The sequence below is a fragment of the Lithobates pipiens genome, unplaced genomic scaffold (assembly GCF_037356315.1).
Source record: "Lithobates pipiens isolate NorthernLeopardFrog02 unplaced genomic scaffold, aLitPip1_a1.2 Scaffold_8, whole genome shotgun sequence".
Lineage (NCBI taxonomy): Eukaryota > Metazoa > Chordata > Amphibia > Anura > Ranidae > Lithobates > Lithobates pipiens.
The window spans coordinates 270,156,300-270,180,258 of record NW_027507903.1 but is presented as its reverse complement, the minus strand read 5'-3'; the positions used below and the strand labels follow the sequence as shown (position 1 = coordinate 270,180,258).

At 41.2% G+C, this 23,959-nt stretch overlaps 1 protein-coding gene across 3 annotated transcripts in view; it reads right to left on the bottom strand.

The window, feature by feature from the left end:
• The window catches only part of MON2 (MON2 regulator of endosome-to-Golgi trafficking), a 208,906-nt gene that overhangs the window by 110,911 nt on the left and 74,036 nt on the right, over positions 1–23,959 (bottom strand). For all 3 annotated transcript variants that reach the window (XM_077471965.1, XM_077471966.1, XM_077471967.1), the window contains exons 14-20: positions 18,863–19,044; positions 17,241–17,353; positions 17,022–17,126; positions 14,780–14,860; positions 12,442–12,515; positions 11,159–11,249; positions 942–1,043 (exon numbers count right to left, since the gene is read on the bottom strand). In XM_077471965.1, the coding sequence (XP_077328091.1) occupies positions 942–1,043; positions 11,159–11,249; positions 12,442–12,515; positions 14,780–14,860; positions 17,022–17,126; positions 17,241–17,353; positions 18,863–19,044 (748 nt within the window). The remainder of the gene's footprint in view (positions 1–941; positions 1,044–11,158; positions 11,250–12,441; positions 12,516–14,779; positions 14,861–17,021; positions 17,127–17,240; positions 17,354–18,862; positions 19,045–23,959) is intronic.

Below are 23,959 nucleotides of genomic sequence, written 5' to 3'. Positions count from 1 at the left end.
AGCAAGTATACAGCCAAAATTATTGGCTGTAACCTGCTAACAGACTTGTGCTGAGTGGGATTTCCTGTCCCACGTCCCCCTTCCTCCCAGGGAACGCCAAGGCGACTCCTGCTTTTGCCTTAGGCGGCCCCTCACTCTAGGCGATCTTCTGGGACACGTGACAGGTCCCAGGAGATCGCCTGTCCACTCTGGGAGCACAGCGCTACTCGCGCATGCACTGTGCGTGACTGGCCGTGAAGCCGAAAGCTGTCACGGCCAGGTGCCCAGCGTGGCAATGGAGGCGCCTGCGGAGAGAGGAGGGGGAAGAGGAGCGACGCTCTGTTCGGCCGCATCGCTAGACCATGGAACAGGAAACTGTCCGTTTACTAAAAGTCAGTAGCTACACTTTTTGTAGCTGGTGACTTTTAATAAACATAAAAAGCCTGGAACTCCCCTTTAAGGTCTCTTTTGCAAATTCTGAGAGTGCCTACTACATCTTGTTCTAAATATCTATACCCATGTGAAGCACCCCAGGCAGTACTTTTTTGATTGAGTGTCGATACCACCAATGCAGGACTCTTGGCAGTACAATACCATGAATACCCTCAGTGCATCTGATAAACCAAAGACCAGGTGGTCTTTTTCTTTGGTATTTATTAAATGAAGTAAATTAATGAAATAATTCTGTTTTTATAGTACAAACATACACTTTTTTATGTATTTTAGAATGTAATAATAATTTATAATGTTGGAACATGCTCAATTAATTATGAAGAGTGATTTTTTTTATTGACAGATCAAAATGCATAATCAATTCCAGGTTTACGACCTATCATATTAATGTACAATGTTTTCATCTATGACCATTTGTTGAAAGGTGTTCTGAAAGCTAAAAATGTAATAAACAGACCAGCATTATTAAAGAGACAATCTACATGTTAAAAGAAAGTATCATTGTTTACCTCTATTAAATGTCCCGTTAAAGGCCTCCATAGAATTTCGATCCTGTGCATGTTCACTAATCCTGTCTCCAGCAACTTGGCTACAGCAAAGAGGGATGGTTCCTACAATCAAACATCCAGCTTATGAAATGATTCTAGTCAAGCCTTTCTCAAATTTCTTAACACAAAGGAACCAATAAATAACATTTAGATCTTGATTTAGAACCCGGTAATAGTTATATCTGTAGCTCGCGAGAAATCGGTGTGAACAGTAAATTGTAGATACAAGAATAAATAAAAGAATGAGGGACTGGGTATACTTGCAGATTTGACACCCAGGGCTTCTATATATTGTATAACAATATTCCTTCAGTATTACTAATGAAATTAAGCAAATAATAATAGCGTCCACAAAAGAAATGCAGACTGTAAAAAATGTAGTGCTCTCTCACATTTAGGTGAGTTCAGTGAAAAGGTGACCCTTTTTCACTTCAGTGAAGAGCCCTAGTATACAGGGAGTTTGTGGGAAGAATGCCACTTATAAGGGGTATACACACAAAAAAAAAAAAACAGTTCAAGCTGAAAAAAAAAAAAAAACCCTACAGATCGCCGTACTACTAACACATCCAATTTTAGTACGGTGATGGTTTTCCAGCATGCTCATTTAACAGAAGCCGGTCATGAGACCAGCTTCTGTCAGGTGAAGAGCTGTACACATGGGCTGAAAGTCAGCTGGTTCCTGCTTAACCAACCATTTTCCAATGATTTAGCCCATGTGTACCCAGCTTAACATTTGTTAGTAGGGAGAATGCCCCCCTTACAGATGCCTACAGTGTCTTGCAAAAATATTCACCCCCCTTGGCTTTTTACCTATTTTGTTACTATTTGTTACTATTACAGCCTTAGTTCAATGTTTTGTTTTAATCTGAATTGTATGTGATGGATCAGAACACAATAGTCTAAGTTGGTGAAGTAAAAATTAGAAAAAAAAAAAAAAAAAAAAAAAATAAAATAATAATATATATATATATATATATATATATATATATATATATATATATATATATATATATATATATATATATATATATATATATATATATATATATAACTATTTTTCAGAAACAAAAAAAATGATAATTGGCATGAGCGTATGTATTAACCCCCCTTTGTTATGAAGCCCATAAAAATCTCTGGTGCAACCAATTACCTTCAGAAGTCACATAAGTAGTGAAATGATATCCACCTGTGTGAAATCTAAGTGTCACATGATCTGTCATTACATATACACACACATCATTTTGAAAGGCCCCAGAGGAGGCACCACTAACCAACCACTGCCATGAAGACCAAGAAACTCTCCAAACAAGTAAGGGACTTGTTGTTGAGAAGTACAAGTTAGAGTTAGGTTATAAAAAAAATATCCAAATCTTTGATGATCCCTAGGAGCACCATCAAATCTATCATAACCAAATGGAAAGAACATAGCATGGCAGCAAACCTGCCAAGAGACAGCCGAACACCAAAACTCACAGACCAGGCAAGGAGGGCATTATTCAGAGAGGCAGCACAGAGACCTAAGGTAACCCTGGAGGAGCTGCAGAGTTCCACAGTAGAGACTGGAGTATCTGTATATAGGACAACAATAGACCGTACACTCAATAGAATTGGGCTTTATGGCAGAGTGGCCAGAAGAATGACATTACTTTCAGCAAAAAACAAAATGGCACCTTTTGAGTTTGCGAAAAGGCATGTGGGAGACTCCCAAAATGTACGGAGGCAGGTGCACTGGTCCGATGAGACTAAAATTTAAACTTTTTGGCCACCAAAGTAAACGCCATGTTGAGCGCAAACCCAACACATCACATCACCCAAAGCACACCATCCCCACAGTGAAACATGGTGGTGGCAGCATCATGATGTGGGGAGGTTTTTCAGCAGTCAGGACTGGGAAACTGGTCAGAATTGAGGGTAAGGTGTATGGTGCTCAATACAGGGATATTCTTGAGCAAAACCTGTACCACTCTGTGAGGGATTTGAGGCTTGGACGGAGGTTCACCTTACAGCAGGACAAGGACCTCAAACACACTGCTAAAGCAACACTTGAGGTCAGACTTAAAGTTTGCTGTTCACAAGCGCAACTTGAAGGAGCTGGAGCAGCTTTGCAAGGAGGAAAAGGTGGAAAAAATCCCAGTGGTAAGGTGTGGCAAGCTCAAGGAGATTTACCCAAAGGGACTTGCAGTTGTGATAGCCGCAAAAGGTGGCTCTACAAAGTATTGACTTTAGGGGGCTGAATATTTATGTACATTGTCTTTTTCTGTTATTTTGTCCTATTTGTTGTTTGCTTCACAATAAAAAGAAAAAAAAAAAAACACACATCTTTAAAAGTTGTGGGCATATTCTGTAAATTAAATTATGCAAATCCTCAAACAATCCATGTTAATTCCAGGTTGTGAGGTAACAAAACACAAACAATGCCAAGGGGGTGAATACTTTTTCAAGGCACTGTAATAAGATCATTGTGGCCAAACATTGTTCATTGCTCTAGGAACCCCAAGCAACCTCTGGAGGAACCCCAGGGCTGAGAAGGGCCATTCTGCTCTGATACTGAGAAGATTAAAAGCACATTGAGCCTAATCAGAATGTATTTCTTACTGATCTAATTACAGTACAATAAAATCTAGTTCATTTGACCTACTTCAACTCATCATTGCTTTACAACAGCTCAGCTAAATAAGCCAATAAATGCAATATAAATTAAAAGAGGGTGGGCCCGACTCTCTGTCTCTGTTATTGACAAGACATACAGTGAAAGCAATTACACATGAGGTCTCTTATATCCTAAGTGCTGAAGGGAAAACTTTCTGTGCACTCTGCAGCAATTGCTAACAGAGCCAGGACAAGGTCATACAGCACCCAGGGCAAAAATGACAAACGGTGCCCACTCCTGATGTGCACCGCTTAGGCGATCCTACGCCCAGCAGTCACTCACTTGCCAAAATTACTGCCGCTTTCATTACTCCTGTTAGCCTTGTAACAGAAGGAAGGAACCCCCATCTCTACAGTAAACCATTAGGCCCAGGCAGCCGCCCCTCTTGCCCACCCTTTGTCTCGGCCATCATTGCTAAGATCCTTACAATCATAAAAAAAAAAAAAATACAGCAAGAATTTCAATGGCCTTATTGTAAAAAAAAATTAGGCACTATTGACACAATAGTGTGACTATTGTCAAGTGAATATGATATCTAACAGATTTATAAGCTCTCATTTAAGACAGTCACCAGTCACTGGTGTCACAAGTTTTATTGTATGACTAATGCTGTGTACACACAACCAGACTTTGACGGACTAGGTCCGACGGTCTTCCCGACAGACTTTCTGAACGAGCGGACTTAGCCGCACATGACCGGACTAAGTCTGTTCGAAAGTCCGTTCATTTTGAACATGATGGCATAAACGGAACTAAACAAGGAAGTTCAATAGCCAGTAGCCAATAGCTGCCATTGCGTCGTATTTGGTCCGTCGGACTAGCACACAGACAAATGGTTTTCCCGATATTTAGTCCATCAGATAGATTTGAAAAATGTTCTATTTCTAGGTCCGTCAGATTTTTTTTTTATATAAAAAGCGGTCAGACTAGCCCACACACAATCAGATTGTCCGATGGACTGATCCCATCGGACCTAGTCTGTCGGAAAGTCAAGTCGTGCGTACATGGCATCAGTCTCCTCACTTATCAGTAATTTACTAACAGACATATCAGCCTGGATGCCACACCACCTCCTCTTACTCAATCTATCCAAAACCAAGCTCATAATATTTTCTCCCCCACGTGACTCTTCCCCTGATTTCTCTGTCAAGATCCATGGCACAACTATCAACCCAACCCCGCATGCCAAGGAACTAGGTGTAATCCTGGACTCTGAACTATACTTTCGGCCTCACATCCAATCACCATCCAAATATTGCCACCTCAACATCTCTAAAATACACCCCTTCCTAACCAATGACACTACTAAGCTAATTCACTCCCTGGTTTATCTCTCAGCTACTGCAACTCCCTCCTCGATGGCTTACCTTTACATAGTAATAAAAATGGTGCGCTAATTCAAGAAGCTATGCAGCAAAAATAGACAAATATGCATGTGACCAGTGATGTAACACACAGGAGGGGCTGATGACATCACTTCCGTTCATGGCCGAGACCAGGAAGTGAGGATTTTATCGATACTGCTTGCTTTTAACCTAGATGTAAGGTATTATGTTTGAATATAACCATTTCTTTTGTGAAATACACTATGAAGTTCTTATTTGTCTTGTATGGCTTGTGAATGGAGCAGAGGAGGAGATCCAATACAGTATAGCGGACATTTATCCTTGGGCTTATGCTATAAGGAGAGTAGAGTGGAATCTGGTTTTCCATAAAGGATCCATAAATTGAAGCCTTGTCAGACCAGCTATGGATTTCGATGCAGGAGAGGAGAGAGGAACTGCTGCTAAGGATATGTATACCAAAGCGCCACTAGACCTGTTGTGGTCTTTGTTTAAGGTGAGCTACTAGGGCACACCCCTGGCAGATAACTGGATGGTGGGAGCAATTGTGTTCACAACTTTCAAGAACTGTTTTTTGAGCACGTGATTTTCATGTCATCACTTTTTGAGGCACAAGCACTTTATTATTTGGGACAATTTTTTTAATGTAAAATCAGATGAATATCTGCTTTTGATTCAAGCACTTTGTCACTCTTTCGCATATAACTGTGCATATGTTTTTTAAATTAGGGTTAGTTATTTGCGTATTTGTCTAGTTTTGCTGTTTAGCTTCTTTAATTAGTGCACTTTATCACTGTTTGGCATATTATTTGGTTTTGTGTTTTTTTTTTTTTTTTTTTTTTATTATGGATAGACATTCATGCATTTCTGTCTATTTTTCTTGCACAGCTTCTTGAATTAGCGCACTTCACCACAGTTTTAAATATTATCGCATACTACTTCATTTTTTATTTTATTTTTTAATTGGAGATAGCTGTTCATGCATATTTGTCTATTTTTGCTGCATAGCTTCTTGAATTAGCACACCATTTTTATTATTATTATTATTATTTGTGTTAGAGTGTCGAGGTCACTTGCTAATGGTTGCAGCTTTTTCATGTCTATTTTTGGGGTGATTTATTATTCTTTGGTATTTATTGTGTACATCAGTTTTGGTAGGTTGCGAGGTCCAAAGCAGCACACAAGTACTTCATATTTAATTACCTCTACATAGGTTACCCACCGCCCCTTCAGTCCATCATAAATGCTGCTGCAAGGCTCTTCCACCTTACCAACCATTCAGTGTCTGCTACTCCTCCCCGTCAATACCTCCATTGGCTTCCGCTCACCCAAAAAATTAAGTTAAAAAAACGAACAACAAACTTGCAAAGCCATCCGCAACTTTCCCCCAGCTACATCACTAACCTAGTCACCTCCTCTCATGCTCATCTCCAGACTCTTCCTGAGCCTCTCCCATCCTATGAAACTCCTTACCCCAAATCTGTCTGACTATTTCCTACTCTGTCCACTGTTAAATGATCCCTGAAAACCCTTCTATTCAGAGAAGCCTATTCTGCCCCCACCTAACAATTGTACTTTTATTCTCTCCATCAGCTCATCCCCCATAGCTATTACCTTTTGCATCACTAGACCCTACCTCCTAGATTGTAAGCTCTAATGAGCACAGTCCTCTGATTCCTCCTGTATTAAATTGTATTGTAACTGTACTGTCTGCCCTCATGCTGTAAACCCTTGCATAAACTGTTGGCGCTATATAAATCCTGTAAAAAAATAATAAGACAGTCATCAGTCATATCGGTTTTTGGAATTCATGCAGTACAGTAATCTGAGTCAGCTATATATGGTGCCTCGATTTTTGCGAAAGTCTAGATTCAGCCCCAATCCTTCTAATGCCGAGCTTCATTCTCATCATTTACCTGTCTAATGATAGAGTCTCTACTGTTCAAACTTCTGACATTTGAGAGCTAAATGATGGTGTTGGCCCTAGTCCCAATGCTTACACTTCACAGGGACAAAGGGGCCAATTTAAACATTAACAACCAATTTCAGGCACCAAAAGCTGCCTGTGCTTCAGAGATGTTGCACCTTTGAATAGCTTTAGGCCTAAATGCAAGTCTGAATCTGACTGGCTATTAAAGTGGAGCTCCATCTAAAAGTGGAAGTTTCTCTTTATTTTACTTCACCACCCACCCCCCATGGTGCCACATTCGACACCTGTTTTTGACAGGTACCTGTCCCCAGTTCCCCCTGGAGAGATCACTCAGTTCGGCCCCCCCTTCTCCTTCCACTGCCACCGGGCCATTCAGAAAATGCAGCGTGCCTTGCGCATGCGCAATAGGAAACTGGCTGTGAAGCCGCAAGGCTTCACTGACGGTTTCCTCTACAGACAAAGTCAGGAAAGTGTCCTAAATGTTAAAAGTATGTTTAGCTGCTAAATTAATTTTTTGGTGGTGGTGGGGTGGAACTCTGCTTTAAAGGGACAATAAAAAAAAAATTCTAATTCTAAAAAAACTTGATGTAAGAGAAAACTTGAGCAATTCTGAAAAAATGCAAAATGTCGTTTTGGAATGAAATCTCAATCAATGGCAAATATCTTCATAGCACAATCTGTGAAGGGTCTTTGTTAGTTGTATATTAAAGCATAGTAAAAGTGCATGGCATTCAGTGATTTTTATGATTACAAGACTCATGTACTTAATAGTTTAATATTCAGTACATAATCCTTGTGTTATCAGAACTCACATCAGTCATAGTACGTCTTCAAAATATCATAAAACTTTTAGATCAAATACATTTCAAGATAAAAGGTTATTAGTTGTTATGTGCCGAGAACAGAAACTCAGTTAACAGCTTTGATATCAATACTTATTAAATTACAGCATATGACAACACAAACTAAAGCTTTGAACACAAGCAGCGATTATATGAAGCCTGCTCCTCAGTTTTCTTGCAACGACAATAATCTTCAAGCAGTAAAATGATTCCAAAGAGTGAAGTTTAATAAAAAGAATAAAATGTTGCAGCTTACACAGCAGGGATAGTAAATCCACAATTTTTTTTTCCTGTTTATCTGTACATACTGTATTTCAAGCAAGCTGTAGCCAATGTGCATACGAACTCTTACTGACAAGGAATAGGACCGTTGCCATGCCCAGCTTGCTTATGGGATCATTGCCAGTAATTTTTGGAACAAGCACTGATATCAGCTGAAAATTAATATCAGAACAGGGAAGTATGCAAAAAGGTTAAGAAGACAAAATTTTAATCATTCCAGCTTAACACAATTACAATAAAGTAAATCACATATAATGATACTACGGTACCAGTAAAGTCTGGCTTAACTGGCATTGTTTAATAAGATGCATAAGATTAGAATATAAGAATAAGATTGGCATTGTTTAACAAGCTTCAGTGACCACTGTCAAATATCAAGATCAGTTTTCATAAGCAGGCTATGAGCAGAAAAATAACCTGAACTGTGAAAGCTGTGCTGAAAAAAAGCAAGTCACCAGTATTGTCTCTGGGCTCCATCTCGATAAAGTAACGGGGTTAACGCACATACAGATCCAACTACTTTTAGCTGATCTCCTTGCATTGCAACTCTGCGTTAGTCAGTGGTAAATGTGGTATACACTCAGGGCTGCTGATAGAAACCATGGGGCCCCGTACAGCCTACCTGATGGGGCCCCCTTCTGCCCCAACCTCAACCCCACCTATACATCCAGCGAAAGGGCTGATATAGGTGGGAAGGGGTTAATGATGCCAAGAGGTGCCCATGTCTTACTTTGTAAACTTACAATCTTTTTTTATTTATGTGCATTATATTAAAATATGCAGCAAAGTCAGAATAATTGGCAGAAGATGCGGGGGGTAGGTCAGTAGAACCACGGACAGAGTCCCCCATTTCACATCAGAGCCCCCTCCATCACAGCAGAGCCCCCTCCATCACAGCAGAGTCCCCTCCATCACAGCAGAGCCCCCTCCATCACAGCAGAGCCCCCTCCATCACAGCAGAGCCCCCTCCATCATAGCAGAGCCCCCTATATCACATCAGAGCACCTCTCAACATCAGTCCCCATCTCAGGTTGGTGGAGGAGGGGGCCTCTCAGGAGGTGTTAGGATCGTTTACATTGCAAAACATTTCTGACTGTTCATGTTGTGTCTGTGCTGGCAGGCCAGATGCAGTGTCAGTGGGCCTGTTTTTATCTGTGCCCACATGAGAGAACTCTCCTGCACAGCAGCGTGTCTCTTACCCAAGAAGCTCCTGTCCCGGGCTGCTAATCCTTAGACTTCTCTCCTCCAACCAATGAGAGCAGCGGAGGGGTGTGGTCTTGGTTCTGTGGAGAAGGCAATCTAGAAGCTCTGGACTGGATTACAGAGCTCAGCTGAGGTCCTGGGAGACACAGATTCCTGGATTCTGTTTCCAGAATTTTGTAATGGAAAGATCCAGTGTGTAGTGTACAATGAGCGCAGGGAGCCACGGGCCCCCTGGGGGTGTAAATTAGAAAGCGTTTTTTGGGTTTTCTCCACTGAACTGTCTTTGAAGCTGCACAGCCCCCCCCCCCTGCTGGCCAGGCCCGGTACAACAGGGCTGGCTGTACTGGCTTATCAGCGGCCCTGTATACACTATATACAATCACCCGACGCTAGTTAGTTTCCACAATCCAGTTTTAAATTCAAACTGTAGCACTGACGTAGGTAGCAGTAATTTTATTTTTTTTAAACTTAGAAAGTTAGTTTAACTTTAATTATAAAACGTATCTAGTATATTGACTGACAGCCACTTTATAGTAGGCAAGTAGGCATCACTGTACAGTCTATTTAAATAGCACCAATGCGGGGCATAGCAGGGCATGGCTAGGACATCACACGTCAAACAAAAGCAAGCGCCGCCACCATGGCAACAGCAGAAGCCGATCCACACAGCAAAAATATCACAGCTTATCAGCCTCTAAGGACAACAATGTTAAAAACGGAGGTTATCAAAAAAATTGCCTACACTTAGCTCACTGAATGATCCAAGTTAACCACATCCATATTTACCATCACTGTCCAGGCTGTCCAGTGACGTCACCGGACTCCTCCCCCATTCCCTTTGTTAGCAGACGGAGACACTTGGGGAAGGGGGGAGCAGTCCGTTGATGTCAATGTCCGTGACATCACCGGACCTCCGATGGAACTCCCTGAAGACCCGGAAGCCAGCGGAGAGGTGAGTACCAATCAAAAGAATTTTGATCGATCAAAAAAAAAAAAAAAAGATTAAATCGAGAAATTGTTAATTTCCGCAGCCCTAAAAAAATTTATTTCTTTGTTTCTGTTATAAAATTTTGTAAATAAGTAAGTTTTCTCCTTCACTGACGGGGCACTGATGTGGCGGCAGGAATATGTAGCACTGATGGGCGGCACTGATATGCAGCACTGATTGGCATTACAGTTGGGCATCGCTGAAGAGGCTGCACTGATAATCACTGCACTGATTATCAGTGCAGACCCCACGTCAGGAGAGCTGCTTATCGTCTCTCCTCTACTCCCACCCTGTCAGCAGTGCATAGAGGAATGCCAATAATCGACACAGCTGATCACATGGTAAAGAGCCTACGTCATAGACTTGTGATCGGAGATGCAGTGTCGGAGCAGCCGTACTACCCGGGGGGGGGGGGGGGGGGGGGCACGCGCAAGCGGCTTGTTCTGTTGGACATCATATGACGTCCAGTCAGAATGAGCAAGCCACTATCTGACCGTCATTTTGCTATAGGTCGGGGGGAGGGGGCGGATGTGGTTAATTAGAACATTTCTGAAACAGCTGTATGTAAGAAAAAATAAAAGACTGTAAATGTAGGCTGTACCTGTGTTGTACACCAGCAGCTAAATGTACTTAAAGGATTATAAAAAAAAAAAGCTAATTGCATGGCTTCACCCACTACCCTAAAGTCAGGCATAAACCCCATGTTTTTTGATTTTGTATTGAAAGTTGTGACACCTTTTATTGTATGAAGACATACCGTATTAAATAAAATGATTGAATTTGTTCCTACAACATAATGTCTTAGTTATTTTTTTTTCACAGAAATTATTGAGAAGAATGCATATTAACCTTATGAAAGGTCCATGAATTGTTCACAATGTTTATACTTCAGCAAGCCCAGTAAAGACAATAAAGCAGTAAATATAGTCTTAAGTCTCACCTTGCTATTTCCGTATGCCATATCCATAGCCTCCAGAGACAATGAGCACAGGGCATTAATCATATGGTGTAGAGATACATCATCTAGGTATCTAGATGAAATATACAAGGCCAGTTAAATAAAATCATTTACATTCAATCATTTATATTTAAAGCAGAACTTTACCCATAACAACTTGATAAAAAAAAAATAATGCTCTTTAGCGAGGAACATACATTCCACATTAATAATTATGCTACCAAAATTAGTGTGTGCTTTAAATTGCCTTCAGCATTGCTTCTGTTTATTCTTGCCAGAGGTTGCCATTTTACTGAAGCTCACAGCCCCTGAACAGCAGTAAGACTACTTTCACACTGAGGCGCTTTGCAGGCATTTTAGTGCTAAAAATAGCACCTGCAAAGCACTTCTCCTGTCACTCCAGTGTGAAAGCCCAAGTGATTTCACACTGGAGCGGTGCACTTGCGGGATGTTAAAAAAAAGTCCTGCAAGCAGCATCTTTGTGGCGCTTTAGGAGCGGTGTATACACTGCTCCTAGAGCCCCCCTGCCAATGGGCAGCGCCACCTGTCAAGTGCTTCGGCAGTGGCGCTATCCCTTCATCAGCTGCTAGCGGGGGTTAAATGTGCCCTGTTAGCAGCTTAAAAGCTCGGCAAAAACAGCGGGAAAGCACCACTAAAAATAGTAGCGCTTTACCGCCAACGCCCCCAATGCCTCAGTGTGAAAATGCCCTTAATCATAAAGCAGAACTAAACTCATCACTTTAACAGTTACATTTCTGGAATGCCAGGATTGCTAAATGTCACATTTGTCCTCAACCAAACTGTCAAACCATCATATGGCTGGTGTCATAACTGATCACATGTGCAGAACCATGGCAGTTGCAGATCAAACAGAAGCATCTTCCTTGGCTGAAAAGGATATAAGAGTTTAATTCCACTTTAAGGCCATCAGCAGATCGGCTTCTACAAACTCAGCAGTGCCTAAAAATGGAAAGCAACTGAGCATGTGCAGAGCAGGGTAAAACAGAGTATTATTGGATTTTAAGCATAAGTATAGGCACTCAGATAAAATGTTATACATAGCTATACCTACAAAAGGGGCCAGCCTGAAGTGATTTAGCAGGACCTAAATTTCTGACTAAAGTTCCACTTTAAGCTATTAACTATAAATCTTGTATTTATGGTTCAAATGTAGCCAAAACTTTTTTTTTTTTTTTTTTCAGTTGTGAGGAACAAAAGTAAACAAATTGTATTGGTGACTGTCCCTGACACTGCAGGTCACTTACTGAGAGCTTTCAAACAGTCGTGAAAGGATAGTAGAGATTACAGGTAAATCGGTCATAACTGCCGTGGTTAAAACCTGAAATGACAAGAGCGGAAATAGAAGCATAACATAAGACAGTCTTTAGTTAACAAAAAATAGTGGCATAGATGTGGTTTCACTCAAACGGTGTGCAATTACTTGAAACTCAAACAGGGAATTAAAAGGAAAAAAAATGAAAACAGTGGAGATGAGGAGAGCGCTGGAGCAAGGAGTAAAGTTAGCATTATACTCCATTCCTTATGCCTTGGAGTTAAAGAGCATTTAACCCTTGCAGTGTTGGGGGGGGGTTAAAGCTTGACCATGTTTTCTCTTGGTCACTTTTATTGTATACTGGCTAGTTTAAAGCAGAAGCAGGCCAAAGCTCTTTTGGCCCTACTTCTCCAGTTGGTCACAGGAGTGCACTTAGTTCTGCACTCCTGTGACCCAAATTAAGTGGACTAAAGTGTGCTGTCAGCTGACATCACTCAGCCAGTCCAGGCTCTGAAGAGATCCAACTTTAATGTTGGGATTCCCCCAGATCCTTGACCGGCAGCTGTCTCAGCCTCTCAGCTCACTGTTGAGAGCCTGAGGCAGCCACTTCCTCTCCCTGTATAGCCTGATGTTCCAGTGAGTGCTGAAGGGGAAGAGCAGAGAGACTGACAGTCACTGGCATTCTGCTCACTGAAGACTGAGAACCAGTCATCTTTGATTGCTTGGTTCTTGGTCTTGGAGGTGGCGGGGGACAGATGCAGCATAGGACTGATGCTACATACACCTGCGTGAGTATGTAGATTTGTTTTTTTGAAAAGCTGTGCTTCTCTTTTAAGCATATTAGTGTGTAGTGCACGAGGATTCACAATTAAGCCCCTTTCACACAACCGTGCCAATTAGGTCTGCCTCTCAGTTTTTCAGGCGGACCTGATCAGACTATCCATTCACCCCATGGACCAGAATGTGTAAACAGCATTGTGTTTGTTACCAATCGCCTACCTTCGATCCAATCTGCTAAAAACAAACGTAAGGGGATCTTGTCCTCCTCTGTGTAGGTGGATCGGAGGTAGTCAGTTGTATACAGACAGCGGAGTCTGTTTTCACCCGGCTGGCTATAAAGAGCAGCGGGCTTTGCTCTGCATAAACTGAGCAGACACAGACCTGTCATCCGCCTGCTCTGCTCTGATCAGCAGGGGATCAGTGGCAGATTCCTTGCTGATCGGGATGGAGTCCCCCCTATGTGAAAGGGGCTTAAAAATCACTCAAAATAATATACTATATGGTTGATTAACTAAAGGCAAATAGACGGTTTACTTTGCCAGGGAAGTTGCACTTAGCAAGGAAATTTTCCCCAGAGCTTTGTAAATGAGATGAAGGCCTGCTGACTTGCATCATAAAATTATGTGCAAGCAAAAATGCATTTTATTTTCCTTGCACATGATTGGGTATTCTTTGCAAAGTGAAATTGTACTACATTCACTAAGCTTTGGAAAATATTCCGCTGCCAGGGGCAACTTCCCTTGCAACATGAACAGCCTTTTTTCCCTTTAGTAAATACAACCCTATGTGTTGCATTTCCAAAAGCAACACAAAGTACAAGGTGTGACAATTTAATGCCCGGGATGGACTGTAAAAAAGAAATAAATAAATAAAAAAGAATTTGTGCAGAAGCATTGTCGTGGTGGAGAATTCATTTGTCAGGTCAAAGTTCTGGTCTTTTCCTCCAGATTCTTGTAACCTTTTCAGAATTTCCAAGTATGTTGGTTGACCATTGCACTATGTTCTATGAACTCATAACGAACTACCCCTTGTTTGTTATAAAAAACTAAAAAAAAACACCACAACATGAGCATCCGAACCGTCAGATGCTCATGTTGTGTTTTTTTTTTTGTTTTTTATAACAAGGGGTAGCACTCTGTCCACATTTTCATCCTTCCTTTAAATTTTTGGCTACCCATTTCTTGCATCATTAAACAGCCTATGCCATTCAAAAACACATGATTTCCTCATAGAATGTTCACCATAAACCTGTTGTAACAGCTAAAGTTTCATTTGCACTTTTCTCATATTTTACACAAAATGTGATGGTAATCCACTGCTCCAGATTACAGTCACTCATTTTCTGCCAACACGCAATGCACAAGTTTTTTCTTCTACTACTGCACAAAGACTGAGTCAATTGGTCTGCGAGCCAGGCAAGTGTAAGTTAGAATATGTCAGAACACAACTGAGTGAGGATGACTGTGTGACTCACCACAAAATTGTCACACCTTGTATGTGCAAGGCAAATCATCAATATGCAGGTGATCCAACAATAAATAAATACTTACTGTGCTAGGACCTTCCACTGCTCTCCCTGGCTTCAATGCCCCACCACTGCTGGGTTTCAATCCTAGGATCCACACCAAGTGCTAAAATAAATAATTATTTTTTTATATAAATATTTTTTTCTTTATTCTCATGGTGTATTCCTATCTGTATTGGTAAAAAGTTTTTTTCATAATGTTTTGTAAACACCTTTTCCTCATGCTGCTTCTTTCTTATTTTTAGTCCTTTAAAATATTGTTTAATGTGCATTTTGTATTTTTTACACAAGATGGCGATGTTGGTGACCAGTTTTTTTCTTTTTATACATCTTCAATTTTTAACACATGATGGGACTGTCAGCACATCTGAGCCTGTTCACTTGGACTCTCCTCTTTTGAGTCTTTACTATTGGTTTGTTGCTGTTACTGGGCAACGCCACTATGCTGTTGCCATGCCGCTCGTAATTAGGAGCATGCGCACTTACACCCTCCTCGATCTGGGTTAGTATATATAGGTTGGGTGCATGACGCCACCTCTTGGCCACTCCCAATGATGAAGTTCACTATGACGAAACAAGTCAGGCAAAGCCAGCATAGGTGACGCGATCACACAAGGACCTGGATGTGGGCGGGTGTGCAGCACAAGGAGAAAGTTTGGATGTTTGTTTGATGGTATATTTGATTATGTTAGTTTTAGATTGTTACCCTATGAGTATTTTTAATCCTTGCATTAAACTTATCTATGAGAGTTTTTCTACCTATCTTTGACTTTTCGGCAGATGCATTTTGAGTGATGCACTGAAGGTCCTTTGGAGATCTAGTGATTCACCAGCATTGCTCATATTAAGAGCGTGCTTTGACCATCTGTCATAGGTGGTCGCGGTGTTTGGGTGAATGTTTATTTTGTCACATCTCTTGTTAAAGGAGAAATAGGTTTCTCATTTTCTCAGAGGATTTACCATGTGTGAACCTGGCAATTTAAATATTTTTTTTTACATATCTGTTGAGGTGGACTGTTGTGCACATTTTCTTTATGTTTTTGCACAGTGTAGGTGCTTTTTGATTGATAGTGATTTTATTTTTCATTATATATTTATTTATATGCAAATGTATTTAACACTAATGCCGCTTACACACGACCGGACTTTTTGACAGCAAAGATCCGACGCAACGAATCCGGCGGACAATCGATCGTGTGTGGGCTCCATCGGACCTTTGCTGTCCAAAAATCTGACGGACTTTAGAAATAGAAATGCTTCAAATCCGCAGGACCCAGTTCCTATTGAGAAATCCGCTCGTGTGTATGCTAGTCTGACGGACGAAAACCGACACTAGGGCAGATATTGGCTACTGGATATGAACTTCCTTATTCTAGTCCGGTTGTACGTCATCACGTTCAAATCCGTCGGACTTTGGTGTAATTGTATGTGGTCAAGTCCGTTCATTCGGAAAGTCCGTCGGAACTCCGCCAAAAGTCCGTTGGAAAGACCGACGGAAAGTCCGCTCGTGTGTACGCGGCAAAACTGTTTTTTAAGTGCTGCACTTATTTACACTTATTTATAAGCTTTTAAAATAAATAAAACCATTTCAAGTACACAAAAAAATGCCAGCAACAAAACCAACACACAATTTTATGCCACATACAACTCAAGTCATTACACAGCATTTATTCCTAAACCATAATTGAATCTGTCTGTGATATGCTAGTGAGTAAAAAAATAAAATAAAAAAAAAAACACACACGGGATGGGGGCAAGGTGTTTTTTTATTTTATTGATCTATGCTGTAAAAAATGCAATTTCCTTTACAATATTGACATTTAACACGTTTTTACCAGAAAAAATATGGTTTTAGCGAGGCACGACCTATGGATATCCAAACACATTAAGTATTGAGTTTCAAAATTTTTTTTGGTGCATGGCTAATGGCTTTTACAATATTTGTCCCAAACTGTAAATGTTGTTGCCCATACATAATTGCTCTTAACATTTATACCCCATGTCACATTTCTTTAAATAAGTAACCGCAGCACTAAAACTGAACCCCAACATTAACCTGATCAGGGCTAAAACAGTTTTAAGTACTGAAGCATCAGATCTTTAGATTCCTGCAAGTATCTGTGTTAGTCTCCTCATTAATCCTTGTGTCCATGTGAAGCCCCCTGGATTCTAGGCTCAAGCTGTATGTTGGGGCTATTTCCTAAAACATGTGGTGAACAACTTTTATAAAGCAGTCACAAAACCTTACAACAGCATAACTACATTACCTGAAGTGTTGCAAGTACTAGCTGCCAGGACGTCCCGAGGTATCCACCATGACAATGAGCTAAGTTAAGCAGTGTCCGCATACACTGGATGTTCTTAGCCGTAAGCTGTAGAGAAACAAAATATAGCAAGAAAGTTCTTCCAAGTAAAAACTAACACCTTTTACCACCTGATACTTGCATAACAACAGAACAGAGAAAACGGAAATAAATGTACTCTACCATAACTGTTCCTTGTGGCTGCAGGGCTAGAGGCTGACCAACAGCTACTACTTGCTGATGTGAATCACTAGAGGGACTAATCATCTGTACATTCTGCCCCTGAATTGAATAAGCTATGGAAAATGGCAAAGAAAAAAAACAAATACAATGAAAATAACATTACTTACAGGATACGTACAAAATGAACAGGGATTTGGAACACGATTATCCACTTTGAGCCTTCCTATAGCCCAAGACAGACTGCAATGGCTTCTGCCTCTTCTCTCACTGTTACAATTTATTACTGAAGGCAACAATTATAGCAGTGTTTGATGATTTGAGAAAATTTAAGCAAGTCATACGAATACCGGTTCTAATGAATAAAAAAAAAATTCTGACCACGTTCCTAATTTCTGCCAATTTACGCAATCATTTTTTTTTTTTTATAATTTACCTAAACAGCCTAATTAAAGTCCAACTCCAGACATTTTTTATTTATTTTAACTTTTAATAGACTAGGGAAGAATAAATACTACTGTCAAGTTTGTATTTCTATCCAACTCTCAGTTGAGGAGCTTTCCTCTCACTTTTTGTGAAAGCAGGATAAGAAATGAGGGTAGCAGTTGTCACTATGACAGAAAGACAGGCAGTAATAATCTGATAGAGGTTCTAACCCTTCCCCATTTTAGGCGTCTTGTTGCAATCTGTTCCACACTGCAGAGACTGCCATCACAATCTGTCCTGGCAAGAAACAAGGGGAAATCTGCACAATGGGGACACAGACTACAAACACAATTTTGACAAGGGTTCTATCCCATTGTTTGCTCTCTGACCGAAACTAAAATGGACTGTCTTGGGTTAGGCTTTAAAGTGGAATTCCACTTAAATATGTATTTTTTGGGTAATGCTGTTTTTTTTTCTCCCCTAATATTCTGTCCAGGCTCAGGGTCCAATAGAAGTTGTCTGGTACCCGTCTGTCTGAGCATTTCTCAGTTTCTATAAGCAGAAGAAAAGTATAAAGTAGCCCAGCATATACTTTCATTAAAAGGGATATTTGAGTACTATTTTTTCATGCTTAATTTAGCTTGACATACTTTGGAACATGTGAATGTGGTTATGATCAAAGTTTAAGAGAGGCTGGTCTGGGATACACCATAGTTTAGAGTAGAACTAAAGGCAAAACTTTTTTTTTTTGTTTTGGGTAGAGGAAGGGATGTTTTTACCTTCAGACCAGGATTTTTGTTATTTTAGCCACCTGTGCCCCATTGGGGAGATTCCTCTTAACTCTCTGCCACAAAGGAAAGCAAGAGAAAACCCTTCCAAAGTGAGGCAATCCAGTGGTGTAACCAGAACTAGTTTACCCATTGGAGTATTTCCCCTCTATCTCTGTTCTGGTGACAACCAAAATTTGTGATTTTCTTGCACTTTTGGTGATAATCATTAGTACAAATAGAGAGGGTGAATCTCCCTAATTGAGAGGAAGACCGCAATAAGACCAGCTTGGTGTTCTCATCCCTCTCCACATTATCCAAAACTAAAAAAAAGTTTTGCTTGTATTTACAAGTCAAATATGTATAAGGTAAAACACATATGTGGAACTGATGTAAACATAAAATAATGAGCTGTGAAATCAGTTTTCTTACATTTGTTGTTTAGAGCAGCCGATGAACTGTTCAGCACAGTGAGGGCATAGTGTGGAGGCAAGGAACCTTTACAAATAGCAGTAATGAAGGCATCCCTTGGTGTTACAAGCCCCAACTTTCCACAAAGAGCTGCCATGGTCATTTCAGCTTTCAAGATGTTTTCAGTGGCCGTTTCATCCGTGCTGCAACAAAAGAAATTGATTCTGTGTTCAGTCAGTGGACGCAGTGAGTCTACTTCTACACTTAATTCATCTAAACATGTTAGCACAAAAATAAATATGTAAAACGTTTTTTGTGTTTTTCTTGTAGATCACTGAGGGACACAGAAATTCTATTACAGACTTGTTTTACTGCCACACACAGGAGGTTGGGAGAATGGCAAACAGAAAAATAGTAAACCAGTCAACATATAACCCCTCCTCAACCCAGCATGCCTCAGTTTTGTGAGAAAGCAATACACACACACACATAAAGAGGATTGGGACCTGTTGCCCTACAAGAAAGATTTTATGGTAAGTACAGAAATCTTATAAATATTTATCATTTATTGAGGGACGCAGGAATTCTCTTGCAGTTGGGACGTTTAAAAGCAGTCCAACTGGGGGTGGACAACAGCTATTGAAAGGGCCATAAAGCAGAAGACTTTCGCATGTCAGAAGTATCTGAAGGGACCAACTCCCAAATCAAAAAAGAAAGATAGGGAGGGACATACCTAATGTCCGAGAGCAGGAAGAAAGCTAAAGAAAATAGGAAGTTATGACTGAAGGAACACTGGGCCCCTGGCAGAGAGAACTGGAAAGCCAACCAGCAAGCCATCAAAATAACCGATGGAAAAAAAAAAACGGAAGTAAAAATGGCCCAACAAGTAAGGACAACCAGAAGGCAACAATTTGCTGGGTTAGCACCCATGTAAAAACAAATGCATAGAGGGGATGTTTGACAATAAAGCCATCAAAGAAAAACAAAAACAAATGACCAACCAGTCAAAATGAGAAAAAAAACAAGCTTTATACTCTTAACCCTAGAAGCAGATAATCAACCATCTAGCCTCGAGCCCAAGCTTTATCTTTCACCGAAAGCAGCTCAGACACCGTACTGGGAGCAATTCCCTAAATGAGAGCAGGAATGAGCAAGGAACCCAGAGGATGTTCCTCAGAAGGCTGAAAAACAGCCTCATACGAAGGCGCCAACTCCAGGCGATTTAGGTCCCAAGAGACCTGAAATCTAAAGAGGGTACTAGCAGCAGGATTCTAGCATGTTTTTCCGGCTGACAGCCCAGGGGAGTACAGGGCCATCTAGCGATGGATGAATTTTGCCACAGGTGCACACAGGTGCTGAACCCTCAAACCCTTCCAGGAAGGTCACCAAATAAGGAGATCCAGTGTGGTCAACAGGATCTAAAGAAAAAAGCAGAGGGAAAAAGAAAACCCCCTAAACAGAGCTACGGACGGGCCAAGCTGCTTATAAAAGGTATATTTTATTGCACAGAAAAGTTAATTGTACATATTGCAAACACTGGGTACCCATCACCAACACCTGAACTCACTTAAAAAATAAGACAACATTGTCTATTTAAATATGTCAACAGGATGCAGTATCTTCCATGGGAAAATTTACAAACCTTTCCTGAGCAAAAGGCTCTGAAGCACTCCAAGGGAGGCCCGACCAGTACACTGACTCACAAGAATATTTCTTGATGAGGTGGGAATTGTCGGTTTTGGCTAGGAAGGGCCTGGCAGCGGAGACACCCTAGACAGAGAAACATTCTCAGGGTGAAGGGAAGACACCATCCTGTCCCTAAGCCAGGGAAACAGGATTGGGGGGTATAGTACAAGGGCAATCCCTAAGTTGCCCATCAGCCCCAAAAGAAGTGGAAGTCAGGTGTAATTTCCTTGACAGGTAGGGAAGAGAGGAAAGGTTCACCAGGAGGGGTCCTCTATTGAGAGCCTGTTGCCCATGAGCATCCTTGCCCATTGGTAAACCAAAGTGACCACAGTGTTGGCAAAGATGCCACAACCAAGAAATGCCTGTTAATGTGGATAACTGGTACATCTATGCTGAGAAAGGCCACCAGATCTATGAGCTCCTTCTTAAAAAGGAAGAGCTCTGACACAACAGGAGAAGCCCAGGATCTGTCAGGGGTTTCCAGTCCTCACAGATGAACAACTTAAACATTGTGTGCAATATGAGGTCTTAGCAGCTGAAAGACCTCTAAAAGACCCTAGATCTGGAACAGGCTGATTCTCCAAATGCAGGGAGATAAACCATGCATCAATTTGGTAACCCTTTGTATATCTAAGTCATCAGTCGGTGACTCAAGATCAACCTCCTCAGGAGAGGAACACTGGGACCCGATTTTCCGACTCAGGAGTATCAGAGGTAGTCTCTGCCAAGGAAGGCGCCAGGGTGTGTTTGAACCTCTACAGCAGGGGGTCTTGAAATAAAATTCACATGAGTCCAGCCAGTATAACTTTATTCCGGCAGACGTTCAAATCGCATGGTTGTACTATACCACATCCCAGTCCCCTCTGTACATCAGTGTCCTCAGCCCCCCTTCCAAATCATAGCCCTCTTTTACATCAGCGTGTTCAGCCCCCCTTTCACATCATAGATTCCCTTCATATCAATGTCCTCAGCCCCTTCCTTCACATCACAACCCCCCTTTAAATCAGTGTCCTTAGCCCCCCTTTATTTATTATGGTTCTTTAAGGCTGAATGGCAGAACAGTGCAGATCACACAAGAGGAGCACTCCACCCAAAAAATTATCTCAGCACTCGCTCTCTCAACCTTAACCCTTACCGCAGCAAACTGACAGTGGTGAGAAATTTAAAGAAATACCCATTGGTGGAACAGTGGTAGCTTCCTAGGCTACAGTCCAACCACCACTACTTACAAAAAAAGTTAGTTCAGCGACAAGAGGACACCTGGGACTGTGCCACAGCGCAGGACTCTGACAGCGACCCGTGCCTAATAAACCAGTAAACACAGGAGTGGAAAGCACCAAATGCAGAGCCCAGTGCCTAAACATCACTTCCCAGGTTAGCCTCGCACTTGTTCACTGGAATCCAGTACTTTAATAAAGCAATTGATAAAAAAAAAAACAGCAGCAGTGCAGCAAAAAAAAATTAAAAAAAAATCTTGATTGCAGTCACCAAGGTTAGAAGGTTACCAAAAAGCAAAAATAAAGAAAAGGCATCCAATCTCCTAGGGCACTAGAAAAAAACCAAAGGCATGCTGGGCAGAGGAAGGCTGGGATTACTGCTTTTCTGTTTGCCAGCATTCAAATATCCTGTGGGCAGCAGTATAACCTGACTATAGTAGAATTCCTGTCTCTTTCAATAAAATAAAAATACAACCCCAATTCCTCAAAAGTGGGGATGCTGTGTAAAATCTACGGAAAATAGACTGCATTTCCAAATATCTCATATATCCATATTTTATTCACAATAGTAAACAGAAAACATATCAAATGTTTAAACTGAGAAAATGTACCGCACTGCAGTGCAAATCACATGCAATCTCTGTGCGATGCGATTTCATCCATACAGATAGTATTCGGACCAAACTCGCACAGGACCCCTTGTATTGGTCCGCAACAAAACCGGATCACATGGGTGCTCACAACCATGCGATTCAATTCCTGTCCAAATTTGCAGTTCACACTGCGATATGCAAACTTATTTGGGGGCGTCAATAACTTTCAATTGACACTCCCAGCAGTTTACATAGGGCATTGTGAACTGCCGCCGTGAGACATGTAATGCAAGAACCCACAGTGGATTTGCAGGCTTCTCGCATCGCTGCAGTGTGAACTGAACCTAATTCTGGAAGATATCTAGTAAATATAAATATAACTTTACTGTTGATAAGCAGGAAACTATGCACAATAATTAAATAAAAAACAAACAAACAAAAAAAAATGGACATCTGTTAAATACACAATTTGTGATTATAAAGTATATGTACAGTATCTCACAAAAGTGAGTACAGCCCTCACATTTTTGTAACTATTTTATTCTATATTTTCTTGTGACAACACTGAAGAAATTACACTTTGCTACAATGTAAAGTAGTGAGTGTACAGCTTGTACAGTGTAAATTTGCTGTCCCCTCAAAATAACTCAACACAAAGAAATTAATGTCTAAACCGCTGGTAACAAAAGTGTGTACACCCCTAAGTGAAAATGTCTAAATTGGGCCCAATTGGCCATTTTCCCTCCCCGGTGTCATGTGACTCGTTCATTCGTGTTACAAGGCTTCAGGTGTGAATGGGGAGCAGGTGTGTTAAATTTGGTGTTATCGCTCTAACGCTCTAATACTGGTCACTGGAAGTTCAACATGGCACATCATGGCAAGGAACTCTCTGAGGATCTGAAAAAAAAAAAAAAAAAAGAATTGTTGCTCTACATAAAGATGGCCTAGGCTATAAGAAGATTGCCTAGACCCTAAAACTGAGCTGCAGCATGGTGGCCAAGACCATACAGCGTGTTTAACAGGACAGTTTCCACTCAGAACAGGCCTCGCCATGGTCAACCAAAGATGTTGAGTGCATGTGCTCAGCGTCATATCCAGAGGTTGTCTTCGGGAAATGGACGTACGAGTGCTGCCAGCAATGCTGCAGAGGTGGGGGGGGGGGGGGGGGGCAGTTAGCCTGTCAATGCTCAGACCATAGGAAGCCATTTCTAAAGATGATGCACAAGAAAGCCCAAAAACTGTTTGCTGAAGACAAGCAGACTAAGGACATGGATTACTGGAACCATGTCCTGTGGACTGATAAGAAGACCAAGATAAACATATTTGGTTCAGATGGAGTCAAGTGTGTGTGGCGGCAACCAGGTGAGGATTACAAAGACAAGTGTGTCACTGGGGAGCTACAGTTCATTGAGGGAACCAAGAATGCCAACATGTACTGTGACATACTGAAGCAGAGCATGATCCCCCTCCCTTTGGGGACTGGGCCACAGGGCAGTATTACAACATGATAACGACCCCAAACACACCCTTTCTAAAAAAGCTATGGGTAAAGGTGATGGACTGGCAAAGCATGTCTCCAGACCTAAACCCTATTGAGCATCTGTGGGGCATCCTCAAACTGA